At 41.0% G+C, this 17,742-nt stretch overlaps 1 protein-coding gene across 3 annotated transcripts; it reads right to left on the bottom strand.

Annotated features, from left to right (window-relative positions):
• Positions 1 to 878: 878 nt before the first annotated feature.
• Positions 879 to 17,742, bottom strand: NUS1 (NUS1 dehydrodolichyl diphosphate synthase subunit). Of its 3 annotated transcripts, none has more exons than XM_069851762.1 (5): positions 17,116 to 17,728; positions 8,519 to 8,641; positions 5,946 to 6,098; positions 1,833 to 1,932; positions 879 to 1,105 (listed from the first exon to the last, which is right to left on the bottom strand). In XM_069851762.1, exons 1-5 carry the CDS (start codon positions 17,510 to 17,512, stop codon positions 1,015 to 1,017), a joined length of 864 nt encoding a protein of 287 aa, XP_069707863.1. In that variant the 5' UTR covers positions 17,513 to 17,728; the 3' UTR covers positions 879 to 1,014. The 3 variants fall into 3 exon arrangements, 1 of the variants encoding a protein (XP_069707863.1); XR_011336970.1 differs by lacking the exon at positions 879 to 1,105 and adding an exon at positions 3,529 to 3,695 and having other exon boundaries at positions 17,116 to 17,742; XR_011336971.1 differs by lacking the exons at positions 879 to 1,105; positions 1,833 to 1,932 and adding exons at positions 2,047 to 2,764; positions 3,529 to 3,695 and having other exon boundaries at positions 17,116 to 17,742.

Genomic DNA, 17,742 nt, shown 5'->3' with positions numbered 1-17,742 from the left:
CAGGGCATTCCACACTGAAGACCATTTAGCTAATGTATCTATTTAGTTATCTCAGTTCTGAGATAGTGTAGCATCACTTCATCTTCTCTGTCTGCTGGAGACTCCCATGTAAACCTCTCATGCACAGTTCAGAACAAACATAGTAAAAGGCTTATGAAGACTCCTCTGCTGAGTACACAAGCATAAGCAGCCATGGAAGTGAACCTAGACCATTTTCAGACTCTTCAGCAAGCGACGCCAGTCTTAGCCAGCTTGACACTGTGAGAATTTTATGGAGAAAATAGGTATACAAACAATACATAGTACTGTTTATGCTTATTCCCTAGGGAAAACTGACACACCAAGAAGTTTCACTCAGAGCTGTAGTAATACTTTGATTTTACCTCTTAAAAAAGAGATTACGGATAGTGCTACACAGATTCTCTAACCCACTTACCATAGAAGCTTCCATTCCTTTTTATGGAATCTTCTCAATACTTCTAGAACTGGATACCTACTGCCATCTTAGTCATCACAGTCAAGTAGCAGTCTGTTCTCGTAGTTAACAGAACTGACCCCTCTGAATTCATATCTTATAGAGCAAATATATCTGAATATAAACCAGCTGATAAACTCTGAAATGCGTGACCCTCAAAAATTGAAAAGAAAAGCTGACATGAGAGTTCTTGTTTAGATTTAACAAACTTCAGGGCATGGAACTCCTATTTATGTTGCCCTGTAGATGTCACAAGACTTCATTTTTCCATGTTTTTTGTCACTTGGACACAACAGTGAGGTTAATTCAGCTTTGAACAGTTTTGCTTGCAATAACTATCTTTTTCATAAAGGAAATCTGTGAATTTCCCCCTCCCCTTAAATTCTCACACATTCACACAGACTCTCTAGAAAGGTAAGACACTTTATTGAATTTGTTGATAAATTAAGAAAGGACTATGAACCAGAAGTCACAGGTGCTTGTAAACGGACATCGATTCCTTCCCACAGAAAGCCTGACTCCATGTGCTCAGCCAGAAGTCACTTTCCCCAACGTTGCTCACAGGCTGCATAGTGATGGAGGGCAGAGAAGAAGTCTTCATAACTGATGTTCAGGTGGGAAGGCAAAGAACTGAGAAACCAAATCACAGAAGTTAAAATAAGCTTTTATAAACACAGCACGATTCGTATGGCCAGTCAGGAATATCACTACTTAAAGCTAGCTACTGTCCGAGAAACCTTGTAAAACTGTTCTCAACACTGTTATTGTCACTCAGCTCTAGTAACTAAACTAGCTGTTAATACCTTGTCATCCTCTAAATCAAAGCCTACCCATTAAAGCACATACAGCACTTCAAATTAGTGAGAAAGCTGGAGAAGCAAAGGTCTGTCCAGGCATTAAAGTGTCCAGTAAATGTTCTCAGTTTTATGAAATACAGCAAGTCTACTCAGTTAAAACATGGCCAAAATTGCAAAGTAATCCAGAGGAATGATCACCATATGTTATCCTATTTCCTTTATATCCTTAGTTTCCCTGATAGAAACCTCCAAGTCACTCAAAATCCACCTAAGGAACATAAACAGAACTGGGATTGGATCACTGAAACCAGATGGTGACAGCTGTTGTTCCTTAAACCTGAGCAGTGAAGTCTGCAGTTCTCAAATTGTGGCTGAAGGAGCAACAATGAATGTTTGACAGGTTGGATTTAACAATCTTCAAATACTCTCAAATCAATTTCCAGGCACCTTTGGTTAAACAGATTTCCTCTTATGGCTATTTATATAAAGGTAAGTCATGTAAAGATTGGTTTAGTTAGATATTATTCCAACCTGTTCCACAGTATTTATAGGCAACTCACATGATTTCTGTCAGTCTGATGTGCCATGGAAGGAATCCTAATGTGCTGTCCACAGGACCAAACTTCAAGACTAAATCAGGATCAGGAAATCCATTAGTACCTGTAAGAACAAGTTAAATTTGGTTTCATCAAATTAATTAGAAGATTTGTTTTAATTCTAAACCCTATGGTATCTGCTTTTTCCATTAAATGCCCTTTTTTTTAAAAAAAAAAAAAAATGAAGTGAAGCTCCTGAGAAGTTAACCATTAGAAGCCCAAGAGAATAGACTGGTCTTGCACTGCTTGAGTAAGACCAACCGAGCAAAAGTTTAGGCAGCCACTGCAGGCCCAGCTGGATTATTATTTTTACATGAGTAGTTTTCAAAGAATATGTAAGGAAGTGAAAGGAACAGTTACACTATTTTGAATAATGGCAGATCTTAATACTGCTGTTTAAACTGACTTGTTCTAGTCTTGTCAAACTTGATTTTAGTAGCATAGAACATGCTGCACCCTGACACGTACCACCTGATACAGTCCTGACATCACAGACCATCAGAAAACAAGCCATAAAACCCCACGCTGTCAGATAATCATCCTTTTCTCAGTATGAAGCCAGACAGATAATTTTAAAACCAGCTTTTACTATGACATTTCAGACAAACTATTGCAGGTGACATCTTCCCGGTTAGATGAGTGAGGAAGAAGAGAGCATTTCTTTTTTCCTGTTACTAAGTGGACAGTATGACCCACCCCAGGGCAGCAATAGACAACACTGAAGGACTTCACTAGATGTCCACATTCTTACTACCTATGCCTTAAAACCCCAGCCATTGTCATTCCATTAAGGAGAGCATGCTACTGATCTTCTGAGGTTGAAGACAGTCAGTGGCCAAATGACACTATTTCCCTTCCATACACTTCAGCCATGCCTGAGCTCCTCCAGGCTAAAACTGACAGATAGGCAATAAGCTTAGAATGAAGAGGGTTAGATCCAGCTTTCTGTCAATTCTAGCAAGTTGATTAGGGCAACATGTGAAAGCCAGTACAGTACCCCATGGGGACCTAAGAAGGTAAGCTCTTCTTCATGCACCTGCCTAGCTTATCTGAAAAGCACTCCAGCAGTCATAACCCTACCTTGTTACAATGCTGCAATCAGTTGTGATTAATGTGTGGTATTCCTTGTTACCCCTTCCACTCTCCACTCATTATACATGTTAACTGCAAGACTGCTTACAGTGCCTAACACCCACCTTCAGCAGACGAAAGTGTAATATTGCCTATTTGCTCTGAGCTTCAGATGTTATTTCTCAATTCTTTTCTCACATGTTTAAAAACAACAAACCAATCAAAAGCCTTTTATGAGTTTAAGTTTAGTTGTAGGAAAACTTAATTTTGTGAATAACAGAAAGGAAACTAAGGTCCCATCACATTTTACCCTGCCTAGGTTTTGAAACTGAAGCTGAAGATTTCGAATTTCACATCTTCCCTCCCCACTGAATCATCACAATAGTAATCCTCTCACAAGAGGCAAAGAAGCTATTCTCCCCAGCACGTGCATTTCTAAGGAAGGATGAAGCATTTAGAAATAAGTGCCTCATGCCACAGTTGAAATCTTATCTCAAAGTTAAGAAAAACATAATAAAGCAAATGATACTTATGTATACAGAAGCTAGCATGTTAGTGTGAAAGAGCTTTACAGGGAAGCAGTGAATACTTAGAAGTGGGGACTCTTGAGGAAGTGGACAGCTTTTCTCATCAGCAGCTGAGTACTCCTCAGCTGGCCAGTTCAGCAGCAGGATCTTCAAGACTGCAATGGCTTTTCAAACAGGAAAAGACCTTCAGAGAGCCCAGTTAATGTTACTATTTCCTTCTGGTTCCTATCTGAAGGAAAATGAAAATGCACACTGTAGTATTACTCTCAGAACAGCCTATTCAAAAAACAGTACCGTGCCTTCCACTCTGTACCCGCTTCTCTACCTAAACATATCAACACTACAGATACTATACATGTGGAAGCTCCCTCAGAGCTGCTAGAGTTACAGCACTCTTGAATTCCAGAGCACACAAGACAAGCATTTGGGAGTAGACTCAAGAAAAAAATAGGCCAAACGACTTGGGCACTGGAGGGACAGGAATCTGGCAACATCTCTTCTAAGTCAAGAGTTCTGTGAAGGGAACGTGAAGGAATTTGTATAGCTAATAGCACTACCCCTTTTCTCTACATAGATTTTATACGGCAACCTGAACAGCTTTAATTGATAGTCATGTTCTTTACCGGGAAGGCAGATAGCAAGTAGAGACAATATTATGATGCAGTTGGCATCTATTTCTCTGAAAACATGCTGGTTAGCAGAGGCATTGCTCAGAAAGTATTCTTACACTGAAAAAAAAAAATTCAAGCTGTAAGAATCAGAGCATTAAGAACCAGAAAAGCCACGACAAGCTAGAACCACACCATTTTAGGACTAGACTTCAGTAACTGCATCCTAAATATGAACAAGAAGTTTAAAAACTACATTATCAGATATTTAAATCAAAATGTGAAAAAACAGAATCTTACAGAAGTCATCATGAACACAAACCCTAAAAATATAGCTACCCAAGTACTAAGAACTCATTCTCAACTTCGATCAGTAACTCACAGACGCTTACATTCAATACCTTTCCATTAAGGATGCACAGAAACTAAATTTGCCCATAACAATACAAGTAGTTCCACAAGCTGCTGCTAAGTCAGTCATAAAAGACTAGATCCTCACCTTCAACTGTCCTAAATATTAAACCTAAGCAAATTAATAAGCATGACTAGATACTATACTTAGTTGTTAGCCTCACAGATTAAAGCAGCCTGTTTTCAAAGTTTTGATAGACTAAGAGCTTAGATTTCTCTGTGTGCTCAGCTAGCCTGCATTATTCAAACAATAAATCTGCTCAATTTAAGACTGGAACTAATACTTATAACATAAGCAGACACTGAAATAAATGCACAGGCATGAACAAGTGTTTGAGAAGCTTCAGTTAAACATCGTTGGCCAAAATAATAGACATATGCAGGTATCAATTGTCAGTTATTCAGGACGTGAGTGACTGTTTTAGAGCAGCAATTACTAATTTCTTTAAATTGCCTTTAGGTTATAACAGTACAGATGTCTACGTTACTTCTTCAGGTGCCTTATTAAATACATTTAGTAATTCCGTTACAGTAAGAAGCTACCATGCGGCATGCTGACAGAAACAGAATTCAGAAATTAAGATGAAAGTGTCCAAACTGCCACAGTAGTCAGTTTGCAGAGCAATTCAGCTGATCACGCATTTGAAAACAATCACTCCGAGTACCAGTTAATGGGACCCAAAATAACGTGACTGCAGACATTCAAGCTGAAGTGTGCAGTGTGAAACCTGAATCCTGCCAGGCTAATTACAGCTGTAATTAACATGCATCTATCATCTCGCAAAGTTGAGCAACAATTGAGCAACTATTACAGTTCCACAGCACCACTGGTGAAGGTGCAGACTCGTTCTAAACTACTTCTCCCAGATGTGAGATTAAAGCAGCCCTGCCCTTTTCATAGCTATTGCACATAGCTATGCACCTTAGTGCTGAGTCAGTAACCTACATGAAATGGTAATAAAGATAACCAAGCTAGTGTGGGTTATACATCAGCAAAAGATCAGCAAGTACTCCATCATTTGCATTCAGGATGACATCAGGGAGCAGTCACAGCTTTAATTGCTGTAAGTAGATCTGGAAAAGATTATCTGCCCACACCCAGGTTTGAAGCACGCGAGCTTGCAAGAAGTTAACCTAAGTTATAATGGTCTAGTTTCAGGTGATCCCAGCAGTACTTTTTCCAGAAAGCTCATCACAGAACATGCCATAGAGGTTGTAGACTCTGATAAGCTGAGGCTCTCCAATTTAGCATAAGGTTTCTTTTTTTTTTTGTTTAAAGAAAAAGCTCAAAATAGAGTAAACCAGTAAAAAATTTTTAGCAGAAGCCTGAAAGCAATAATCATAACTTACCCTGACAGAATAGGCATCAAGATGCATACTCTCTAAACCATAAATATACTAGAAAACAAAACCATAATGAATCAAGTACTCTTCCCCCCCACAGACCATATTATACTTACTGCTTAATAAGTTGTCTAAAACATTCACATCCAGGTCTGTGTGTGTTCTTTGCTGCTGTGCTACCAACTGACAAAAGTCCTGAGCAGCTTTTACTATGTCTGCTTTTCCATCTTCTGGAGATAGCACCTTCAATGTAGATTGGCAATTTAAAACTGAAAGTACAAAACACAGTTTAAAAGCAACAGAAATATGCTTGTTTTGGATGTGCTTCAGATATTCACAAGATATGACTGTAAGTAACTTGCAGTTCATATATTATACAACTAGTCACAGATAAACCTCATCCACATCTTACAGAAGTGGGTAAGAGTCTTCTGGATTTGCTACATTACTAAAACACAAGTTCAAGGCAACTATTTTAAAGAGTCTTGTGAAAAGTGGTTTAATGTCTTGAAATGTAAGGAATTTGCTTTAGTTACTACGGTGTCAGGTAAAGCAGTGAGAGGAAGGTGCCTAGATTGCAACTTTGGGGGGTGGTAAGCAGTGCAGAAAGACTTGCAGTTCAGAGAACGGAAAAAAGATCTAATTCCTACCCTAAAAGAGGAAGGTATTTTAAAAGCCATTGTAGACATTCATGTGACAATGATTAAGCTGAGGCCCTCCCTGAATGAGATCACAGGATTTTTCAGCAGCACTTAAGTTGATACAAGAGCTACAATATTGATCTAAGATTGCTACTGAGAAGCTAGAAACCAGATAATAGTACCAGAATTACAGTCTAAAAGGGGTGAATTATGTCTGTGACTTGAGAGGACATTTCACAACAAACTTACTGACTACCACGTAGTGAGGTAAAAGCCTTCTTCCACTACAAGGCCTGCATCATTGTCAGTTCTGATAAGGTACCCGAGAGGTAAACTTGCCAAGGAAGTTGAAGGCTACAGAAACTGTACTAAACCCAGCCTGAAGTAACGGAGTTAAATACTAGTGTGTGGACACATTAAAGACTTACACAGAGCTTCCTACAGCTGTAAAAAGATACTAAAAAAATTGCATTTCTTAAAACTGCAGAACCTACCAGCAAAGGATCACAAAGTACAGACAGAAGACTCTTAAAAGCATGTGAAGAATCTATTAGTCTATCCAAAGCCACTACAACAGAAATTGTTTCTTTATATTCTTTTATTTGTCATATGTCCTATGTTAAAGACTATTTCCCTAGCAGGATTCATAAACTTAAGACATGTCATTTTGCTTTTCAGAAAGAGAAAAATTGCAGTTTAATATTATAAACTGGATAGATGTCAGCTTGTTCAGTACAAGGTATGAAGTGCCTGATCTGACTGTGGAGCCTTCCAAGTAAGAATGAAAAATTCTGAACAGAAAACACCCCTGCTTTTTGCAGTTTCCAGCACCAAAGTTTCCTGAGGCTTAAATGTACCCTTTCAGTCAGCAAGTCTGAGCAGTCTTTCAGTACTTCATTTGGACTGGATGTGAATATCCTGATTTCAGCCAAGTACAGCTAAGTATGCTAGAGTTTAAGACATTAACAGCCTGTCTACCCTGTTTTCTGCTTGTTATTTCAACCAGAATAAAGTGAAATTACATGAAACTTGGATGTTTCCATGTAAATGCTAGCACCTTAGCCTAAGTTGCTTATAAGGCACATTTATGCTACAACATTAGACTTCCTACTGGAGAACTGGCACAAAGGACCTCATGATCCTATCAGGTCTTGTAGGGGAAGGAAAATGTAGCCTGCAGCATCTTAAATACAACTAAATGTATTAGGTCTTGTGTAGCGTAGTCTTTCCTTAAGTCTTTGAAATAGGTAATAATCTTAAAAAACCAAAACAAACTCTTGTATTTTATCATGAGATCTATTTAAATACTATGAGTTGAGTTAGGAGAGCTGTATCAGCCCACCCCTCTAAGGCAAAGGCCTGCTTTAGTAAGTATGTGCTTGTGATTTACCACATTTTGAAGAGACTTCTAGGATTTGTGTTAGTCAGCAGACCTAAATGAATGCTTATAGCAGATAGTATTAAATAAGGAACATTACACCTTGAAACATATTCCTGCTTTCTGCTTCTACTACACACAAAAGCTGCTATAAGATTTATTTATTTTTTTTTAAGCTTAGGCCTTTTGCCTTCCTGGTGTCATCCACTGCCATGACAACCAGCAGTTTTGCTTTCCCTTCTCCACTCTGCAGTATAAATTCAGAAAAATGGAAGTGCACACATTGTTAACTTGACATCAGTTCCCTTACACTTACTCCAGCGCTTTTTAAACTCTCTCAGCAAAAGAATTCATCTACTGAAACAGCCGTCAGTTGAGCTACACTGAAGCATTAAAGGGGTTACAGCATAACAGATGGGCTAAAGGGAAGATCAGACTACCCAGTAATGATCGCTATGGGAAGGAGAATGCAGTACTTCACTATTAGTTAAAAACAAATAAGCAAAACGTAAGTTTAATGCTAGCCCAGGAAGGTTACATGTGTTCTGCCAATCAGTGCTTAATGAATGAAGAGGTCACTGTACACAGGAATACGTTTAAGTAAAAGCAGAGTTATGATTTATATAGAGCTATTTAGAGTCATACCAATCCCACACACAGTTAATCTTACCTTGATCATCTTTGTCTTGACTTGCAAACTCCATGGTGTACTTCGAGCAATCCAGTCCTAAGAGTTCCTGCTGCTGTTTTAAAATTTCATCCATCAATCTTGAATTATTCCTCTTGAAAATACCTTTAAAAAAAGGTTGCATGTTAGCTAAATCCTATAAAGAGTTCTAGAAAATACACATGACACAAGGCAGGAAGTAAAAAAAAAAAAAAAAAAAAATCAGGTAGTCAGTACCGGTTTCAAACTGGATTTCACAAGTACAATGAGATTCCAAAGTAAATGCTACTGCACATGACTAATTTCAGTGACCTTGGAAAGATAACTCACATGCTTTTTTGTTCCTCTTTCACTCAGTCTGGTTTAAGTAGCAAACTGCAATTGCTGAAGAGAGTTGAAGACTTACTTCATTGCCCTTAGTATGCTAGCAACAGATAGCAATACCTCACTAGCACAAGACTGCCAAGTCAGGTTAACACCAAGTTTCTTTAACGCTAATGCTGCTGAAGATTTGTAGCCTTAGTCTGCTACCGCTTAATGCCACACCACTAAGACTGCAGGCTAACAAAGTCACCACAAAGCAAGAGCCAGAAAACTAAGTCAGTTACTGGGTCACAGTAACTGTCCACTCTTATGCCAAGAACTTTCCTAACAAGAGGATTTCACAAAGCCTATGCTTCAAGGAGTTAATGTAGTCCCCAAGGCCTTTTCATACTTATATGCTTATGGTAGACGCATTTTAGGGCAGAAGATTACAAAAACTTGCTTAACAAAACATACTTGGGTTCCTGTTCTAAAATTAATTCTGGCTCTTCAGACAAAACAACTATTTCTAATTAAAAACCGCAGTGAAAATTAAGTACTACAGCTTAAATATTTACAGTGCAAAAGCATAGCTAGGCATATTTACTTTGGAACTGATAATGCTTTTATCACATTGTATTCCTGGGCTGTTACCAAGAGCCTAAGTTCCATTCTGAAATCCTACATCAAACACTTCTGTTGACCAGACTAAAAATGCCCACACAATCATCTTACAGGAAAAAAATGAACTCGTATACTATTTTATGGTCATCATTGAATGGTTTGGGTTGGAAGGGACCTTAAAGACCACCTAGTTCCAACCCCTCTGCCACGGGCAGGGACACTTCCCACTAGATCACGTTGCTTAAAGCTTCATCCAACCTGGCCTTGAACCCCTCCAGGTATGAGGCAGCCACAGCTTCCCCAGGCAACTTGTTCCAGTGCCTCACCACTCTCACAATAAAAAAAAAATTCTTCAAATATCTAATCTAAAGCGTCCCTCTTTGAACTTAAAATCATTACCCCTCAATCCTATAACTGCACTCCTTGATAAAGAGTCTGTCACCATCTTTCCTGTAGGCCCACTCCTTTTTAAGTACTGGAAGGCTGCTATAAGTTCTCCCTAGAGCCTCCTCTTCTCCAGCCTGAAGAACCCCAGTTCTCTCAGCTTGCCCTCATATGGGAAATGCTCCAGCCCTCTGATCATCTTCATCACCTTCTTCCAGACTTGCTCTAACAGACTCATTTTCTTCCTGCGCTGACGACCCCAGAACTGAATGGGCTCACACAAGAGCAGAGTAGAATCACCTCCCTTAACCTGCTGGTCACACTCCTGATGAAGCCTGGGATATGGATGGCTTTCTGTGCTGTGAGGGCATTTTTCCTGCTCACGTTGAGCTTCTCACCCACCAGCACCCCCAAGCCTTTGTCTTCAGGGCTACTCTCAAACCATTTTCTGCCAAGTCTGTATTTGTGCTTGGGATTACCCCGACACATCACTTCAAATTTATTCTGGGATTAGAAACTCCTACAGACAGGATTTTCCACATCAGTTGTGGTAAAACGGCATGTAAGTGTTAGGTTAACACCATTAATAAATCAGGGGTTAGTTTGCACTATGAAGTGATACAACATGTTTATTTTATATGCTAGCCTTTGGGCCTAGTGAGTTAGTATATTTATACAGACATAATTAGAGGTTCCTGCAAAAAAAATAATTTACTCATTACACTAGTGTTAGTGATGCTTATAATTGATTTCACATGTTGACAGACAATCAAATCTCAATAAGGCAGCAACCTTAATAGAAAAAGAGCATTAGAATACTTTAATGTTTGTTTAGACTTAGTAAAATTGTTGTACTTCGTGCTCCTGCTCACTAGCATACATTAGAAATTGAGAATTCTGCTTTGAATAACACCATCTGGTACAACTCCGCTTGGATAAGTGTTTTCTGCCTAGAATTAGCATCAATTGTCTTCCTTACACTTAAGGTTGCCCAAGGTCAGCAGCAGTGCAGTTATTTCAATTGCTAACCCCCATATTGCCTTCAGGTAAGATCAGTATAAGGTTGCATGTGCCCCACCTCTAAGACTTGACTTCCATCCACTTTTCAAGATGAGAAAAAAAACCCTTGAGTTCAACATTCAAAAAGAGTTATTATAATTAGGAAAGGTTCCCAATCTTGGAAATAGCTGCTCTCTCCTTCCCCTTCACCACCCAACACTAATGATATAAATTCTTTCCTCATACAGACTTGCTTTCAACTTATGTGGAAGAATGAACAAAATTGGAAAGTATTAAGTTTTAAGTCTCACTGCTTAGGAACACTTGAATCCTGTCAGTGAGTTAGTCGACCTATGCACTCGTTTACTGTATTTATCATATATAATGTTAAATCATATTATGGACTCATTACAGAAAGTTCATGTTTGACAAGAGTTCTAATACATTTTAGCAGTACAACAGCCATTTGCTATTAAGTGGGGAAAATTTCAGCCCTACTACTGTATCTAACATGGAACAAAAACATGAAATTGTCACTACTATTTCTCAATTTTTGGTTTTGAACAGCAGGAAAAGTTTTGTTTAGTCAGAACTCTGGAGTCTTTGCAAGCTGATACAAATGTGTATATGCCAGCAAGTCAAGTGTTTTAAGTGTTAGGCATATTTAAGCACTATAATTTAGAAAGAGAATATATAACTTTAGGGATAATTCTCTGTTTCACAACACAAGCTGCAAGCCTGCTATTGATCATTAGCTCCCATTAGACCTGAGGCAAACCAGAAGTGTTTTTGTTTCCTGCAGTAGTCCTTCACTTGCACAGGTCTTCTCCAGGGCACATGCCTTTTGCTTAGTTCTACGATAGTTAAGAGTCATGCCCCTTTGTAGTCAACTGCAGTGTTGCAGCATTTTAGGGTTAAACACTGACAAGTGCAGTTTTTAATTCAGAGACTGCAAGTGCAGCAGAAGCAAGGCTCAAAACCACAGTAATCATGAACTGGAGGGGAACAATTGGCACAGAGGAATACCAGGTGGTGTCAACCATTTAGCTGGCTAGACTATCACAGTCACCACCTGGTAATGCCTTCATAGTATTTCAAAGTTCAACATTCTCACTTGCTCTGCTTTTTTTTTTTAAGGCAGCAGAATCTGGTAAAACAGAATAAGAGTTGGTTCCCTTCCTTACAAAGGGACACCTTATCCAAAGTTAAGCCTAGGAAAGGAGATATTTTCACAGCCCTTCAGGTACTTGCTTTTTCTCAACTCCCTTACAGTAACAACAAGGGAAAAGTCATAAGGTAACAAGTCCGTTTAAAGTGTCAAAGCATTAACAGTTTGCGAAACGTCAAATCATAACCCGATTCAAATAATGTACATGCAAGAAACTGTTTTGACACATGAACAACTTGTGCCTACATCCTTGTGCTGAATCATGCTAGCTGATAATGGAAGAAAGCAGAGTTTGAATCCTTATACTGGACCTCATAGGATACGGACAGGTAGAAAAATTTATTAGGCTTGTCCATTCCAAGAGCCTATAAAAAAATATAATCCAAGTTTGAAAGTGACTAACCAAACAGGAAGAATTCAAGTTAGAACTTATAACCTTGTAGGTGGATCGTTCCTCCCACATTTCTTCATGGAGGGACATTGTGTACCAGGAACACAACAGCTCAACAGCAATACAGGAAAGAGGCGCTATATTCATATTACCCACACCCATAAGGAGATCTTCTACAGATAAGCATTAGTTAGCCCTTTTAATAAATGTGGTCTGAGGGCTCCTCCCAACTCAACAACAAAATGCAATTGTGAAATGTGAAGTTTCATATGGGTTCCGACCCACAGCAGATGCCACATGATACTGGTATTTCAAAGTGTTTGAGTGACACAAATCCACGAGTATTTATCTTCTCCAGTGAAATGAACACACTGAACACCCAGAAAGTTTTATGGATTTGATCAGATCAACTAAACTACTAATCAGTTTTGAAGAGACTAAATGCCTACGTTTGGGACTAATGAAATAACTTTTTATTTACTGCAATACTCTATCCTTTCAAAGAATCTCTAAGAGAAAATTGGTCAGAAGTAAAGCATTTCACTAGGAAGCAGAATGAAGAAACCCAAGTTTTCAATATAGTCATACTCTAGGCCATAAAACAAAGCCCTCTAACCTGAAGCATCTATTCAGCCCAAAGTACTCAAACGAAGAGTCACAGCAAGCTCCCAAAATACATTGACCTTGTCCCAGAATGTTTCAGGAAAGCTTCACCGATGGACAGAGGAAACACTCAAGCAAGCTTTCCAGTGGAAAATAACAGAAGAAAGTTAAAGTACGTAACATAAGTCAAAGGCTTCTGCTCCCCAGCAAATATTTTAATGGCTAACACATAATTGCATAATCACCGATTTCCAACTACAAGAAGGCTGCATTATTTCTTCAGAGATAAGGTCTTGACCAGCACCACTGGATTTCTACCAAGCAATAGGATTGACAACACAGAAGTCCACAGAAATAAATTCATGATCAAAACAATAAAATATTTGTCAATCTGGATTTAATAACCAAAGCGCACACAGTTGCATTAAGTTTATTACAGCTTTGTTCTGCTGCACATCAATGAAAACTGAGATAATGAAAAGGGGCCTCAAACATCAGAGACTGTAAAAGCATGACATTTTATGCTTCCAAGCCTGCTGCGGCAGAGGGGGAAAACTCAGATTTGAGTACTGCAACTCCTAACACTATGTTTATTACACTACAAGACAGTTACATTACAGTCTCCCTTGCATTCTGCAAAGCACGTTTTGCCCTATTCATCTGACATACTGACTGACCTTCATGGATTTGGAGAAGGCAGGCAAGTACCTGATCCCATTATGAAAGTATTATCCAATACACTTGTAACATACTAGGCTGCCTATAACATTCAGCACAACTCCAGCCAAGTTATCCTTACAGTTATTGGTGCAGCTGCTGTAACATACTAGTGTCAGCTGGGATGCTGTTATTTATTTTGACACCAAACAATACAGAAACAAACTTCTGTTTAGTCATTTTGTCAAAGATCTAGACATTCACTACTACAAACAAATAATCAGCTTACCTGGCACTTTCTTTAAAGAACTTCATGCTTCCCTCTCTTCCTATGGAAGGTGCAATTAAGGACACATTTTTAATTTAAGCATTCTACAGGAAACTGACACAGTATTTCTTCCAGAAAATGCAATGATGGAACACCACTCTTGTAATCAAAAAGCTTCCTGTAGCAATGAGAATAATCTCAGTGCTACAAACAGGAAAAAAATTAAAGTATACCTCACTACACCTAACACAAATTCAGAGCAGTGTTTCCTTCTTCACCAGTGACAACATCAGTGGGGGACAACCTAGCTTTGAAAGAACCTCACTGAAGCAGCTCAGGAGACCAAAAGTAAGTCCCACCACCTAAGAAAATGAAAACAAGTGCACAGTATAATTAAGGTTCAACCTCTGCTACTGACAAGAGCAAGCTGTATCACACTTTACTCACCTTCACTATATCAGTGTTACGGCTGAGGGTTTCAGTCAGCACTATTATTCAAAACTGGATTTAGTGACAACTGCAACATCCTACTTAACAAGTCTATCTGAGAATACCGTATGCTCAATTCCTAGACACTATAAGGAGCTTAGCACCAAAAGAGAGGCAACATATCTGCTATTACCTGAAGTAAGCACATACTCACGCCATATGAATGACTACTTGGTCACTCTGTGAAACCCCTGTAAAAGGCTCAGCTGACAAGGTGCTGTTTGAAAAAAACTGTCATGGCTGCAACTTTATCATGAATGTAACAATACATAGAAACAACAGCACATGACCTCCAATATTTTTTTTCCCTCTAAATTGCTGCAAGGTTATTTCAGCTACACTGTCCTTGAGAGGACATAACCTTCCTTGTCATTTCTGGTCATATTTACAGTCTTACAATAGTCAGTCTTGGATCTCGCTGGATCTCAATATGTGTGCTGTAGAAGCAGAAGTAGCTTCTCCACAAGGAAGGTGTCAGACAGTAAAACAGTGCTGGCTTCTCCTGTCAGATAGGATCTTGGTGACAGTGGCTACATAAGCATGGGCTGGTGCCTTCTCCCTCCTCAGTGTTGAACGCAAGCAGGGTAAAAACCAAGACCACCAAGAAACATGAGTCTTGGCTTGATCTGTTTCTCAAGTCAATACTCTTGTATACAATTTGTGCAACACAATGCAGGGACCTAAAAAGGAACTAAGCATATACAGATAACATTCGGCAATACCACAGACAGCTCGTTTGAGGTTTGACAGAAATCACAAGTCCTGTACAACAAAAAGTCTCTTTTCAGGCTATGAGGGAAATGATCACTTTCATTTGGTACCAACATTAGCTCTACAGCATTTAACCTGGTTGAATGCTTTCCAAGTTGAGAGCAGAAAAACATCAACACTTAAATGGCTTTTCAGAAGGGGCTGACTGTCTTATGTGTCCTTGACATGTTATGAAAACATTTTTTACCACTTGTTGACTTCCAAATGAGGAAGTAATCTCCCGCTGAAACACAGGAACCCAGTATTAAACCCAGTTTCTTAAGCAGACCTTCAAGAATTCAGTGAAAGTCAAGCTATACAAAGGATCAGACATGAAACAGAACTATTGATGGCAGTGGTTTTCAAAAAAACCCAAACCCAATAAAAAAAAAGTCACAAACGCTCAGGGAAAGGCCTGCGTACCTCACGTGCTTTTGCACACACACTTGACAACAATAGATTCCACCTACTTACGCAGAAGGCATGACTGAGTTTTTTCCTTGAAGAGTACTAGAAGACAACTATTACAGACTGTACCTCTAACCTGGTATAAGTCTACAGAGAATCAAATTCGCATGATGTCTCCAGAAAGCCATTAGAAGAGGCTCAAAATAACAGCTAAACACTGGTCTCCTACAGTCTTCACCACTGACAGCAAAAGCACAGGAATCTTCAGCATGACACCTTCCCCTTTTTTGAAGGGGACAGAAACAAGACACAGTCCATCTCATGTATTATTAACCCTTCTGAGTTGATAGCTTGTCTAGTCCCAGTTAGAGATCATCTCAACAACTGGGTAGAAAGCTTCACCTAAGAGTAACTTGAATATGACTGGTTTCATCTCCTCAGTAGGAAAGAACAGTTATGAGGAAGGCAGATTTTTTTACATGATTATTCTACATAATGTTAAAGCCAAACTCTGAGCTTACCTTTAAAATACTTAGTAATATGGAATCAATATATCTGTACAAGACAGAGTTCAACAGTCTTACATCTGAGACCCAGTAGTGAATAAAATCACATAACAGACAGGAAAAAACACAAGAGTTTTCACAAGCACTGCCTCAAAGTTAATGTAAACACCAAGTAACACTAAGTCCTACACCAAACACAAACTATGTAATTTAATTTTACAGTACAGATAGCACACAGGATATACATGCTTGTTAAACTGTTTTTACATCCCGTCTCTTCACATGAGAAAGAGTATATGAAAATGGGTGCCTACTTTCATTCATCTGCTCCTACAAGTTCAGATATAGCACATGAACAGAGTTTGGGGCCTGCAGGAAAGATAGGGAAGGGCTGTTTATTAAGGGAGTGCAGTAATAGGATAAGGGGTAATGGGTTTAAGCTGAAAGAGGAGAGTTCAAGATTAGATATTAGGAAGAAATTTTCGACCGCAAGGGTGGTGAGACACTGGAACAGGTTGCACAGAGAAGCTGTGGAAGCCCCACTCCTAGAGGTACTCAAGGCCAGGCTGGACGGTCAACTTGATCTAGTAGAACGTGCCTCTGCCCATAGCAGGGGGGCTGGTACTGGATGATCTTTAAAGTCCCTTCCAACCCAAACCATTCTGTGACTCCTAAGGGCAGGCAGCCTAAAGCTCTTCTCTATTAACAGCCCATAACCTATGCAGTCAGGGCTCTCCAACATGAGCAGTTCCTGTCAGCCTAGGCTCTCTAGGAAAGCCCCATGACCTGCTCACTCCGGTGAACAGGCAGGAGGAGATCACCCTGACACAGGACCCGGGGCAGGAAGACACTCGGGGCTTACCATGGCCTGAAGCTCTGCAGAGGCCAAGCAGCCCCAAGGGACAGGAAAGGAGCTGCCACCCAGCTCGGGAAGAGACTTGGGCTCGGGGAGGTGGAAGGAAGGGAAGAAAAGAGGGGAAGAAGCGGGCCCTGTCTGCCGGGAACCGCTCCCGAGGGCCAGCGCCTCCGCAGCCCGGCTCCGCCGCTCACCGTTATGGTCGTAGACGCTGACGTAGGAGATGCCCACCGCCATGCACCACACCACAAGGCTCGCCATGTCCGCGTAGCTCGGCTCCTCCTCCGTCACCACCAGCCCCATGTGCACCGGCAGCTTCCGCAGCGCCCGCCCGTCCGCCCGCCACCGCTGCCGGCTCTGAGCGCCGCTGCCGGGGCGCCTCCGGGCCGCGGGGGCCCCGCGGAAGGCGAGGGCGCGGGCGGCGGGGGCCAGCAGGGCGCGCGAGGCGGCGGCGGCGCGGCGCCAGAGCCAGGCGCGGGGCCCGGCGGGGGCGCGGCCGCGCAGGCAGCACAGCAGCGCGCGCTGCAGCCACAGCAGGGCCCGCAGCAGGGCGTGCAGCGCGCGCCAGGCCAGCCCGCCCGCCCCGCTCATGGACGCCGCCGGCCGACGGGAACGCGCGGGGCAGCGGCGGTGGGGGGGGGGGAGGGGGGGAAAGTCGCCGAGGGAAGGGAGCCGGGAGGGGTAACGTCCTCAGCCGCGCCGCGCCGCCATTCCCCTCCACTACGTCCGCGTCCGCCGCCCGGCAACCGCCACCAGCGCCGCCATCTTCCTGCCGCCCCGCCTGCTCTTTCACCTCTCACCCCGCCACGCGCCAGCCGCCC

Source organism: Phaenicophaeus curvirostris, chromosome 2 (assembly GCF_032191515.1).
Source record: "Phaenicophaeus curvirostris isolate KB17595 chromosome 2, BPBGC_Pcur_1.0, whole genome shotgun sequence".
Lineage (NCBI taxonomy): Eukaryota > Metazoa > Chordata > Aves > Cuculiformes > Cuculidae > Phaenicophaeus > Phaenicophaeus curvirostris.
This window is presented reverse-complemented; position numbering and strand designations above follow the sequence as displayed.

Bases quoted from the DNA above. Each gene is read 5' to 3' on its own strand.
- NUS1 (XM_069851762.1), bottom strand. From the start codon at position 17,512: ATGAGCGGGGCGGGCGGGCTGGCCTGGCGCGCGCTGCACGCCCTGCTG. The intron at 6,099-8,518 runs GTAAGATTAACT...TTGTACTTTCAG, and splicing joins TCAAGACAAAGATGATCAAG to TTTTAAATTGCCAATCTACA. The intron at 1,106-1,832 runs GTGAGTTGCCTA...TTGGTTTCTCAG, and splicing joins ATCAGACTGACAGAAATCAT to TTCTTTGCCTTCCCACCTGA.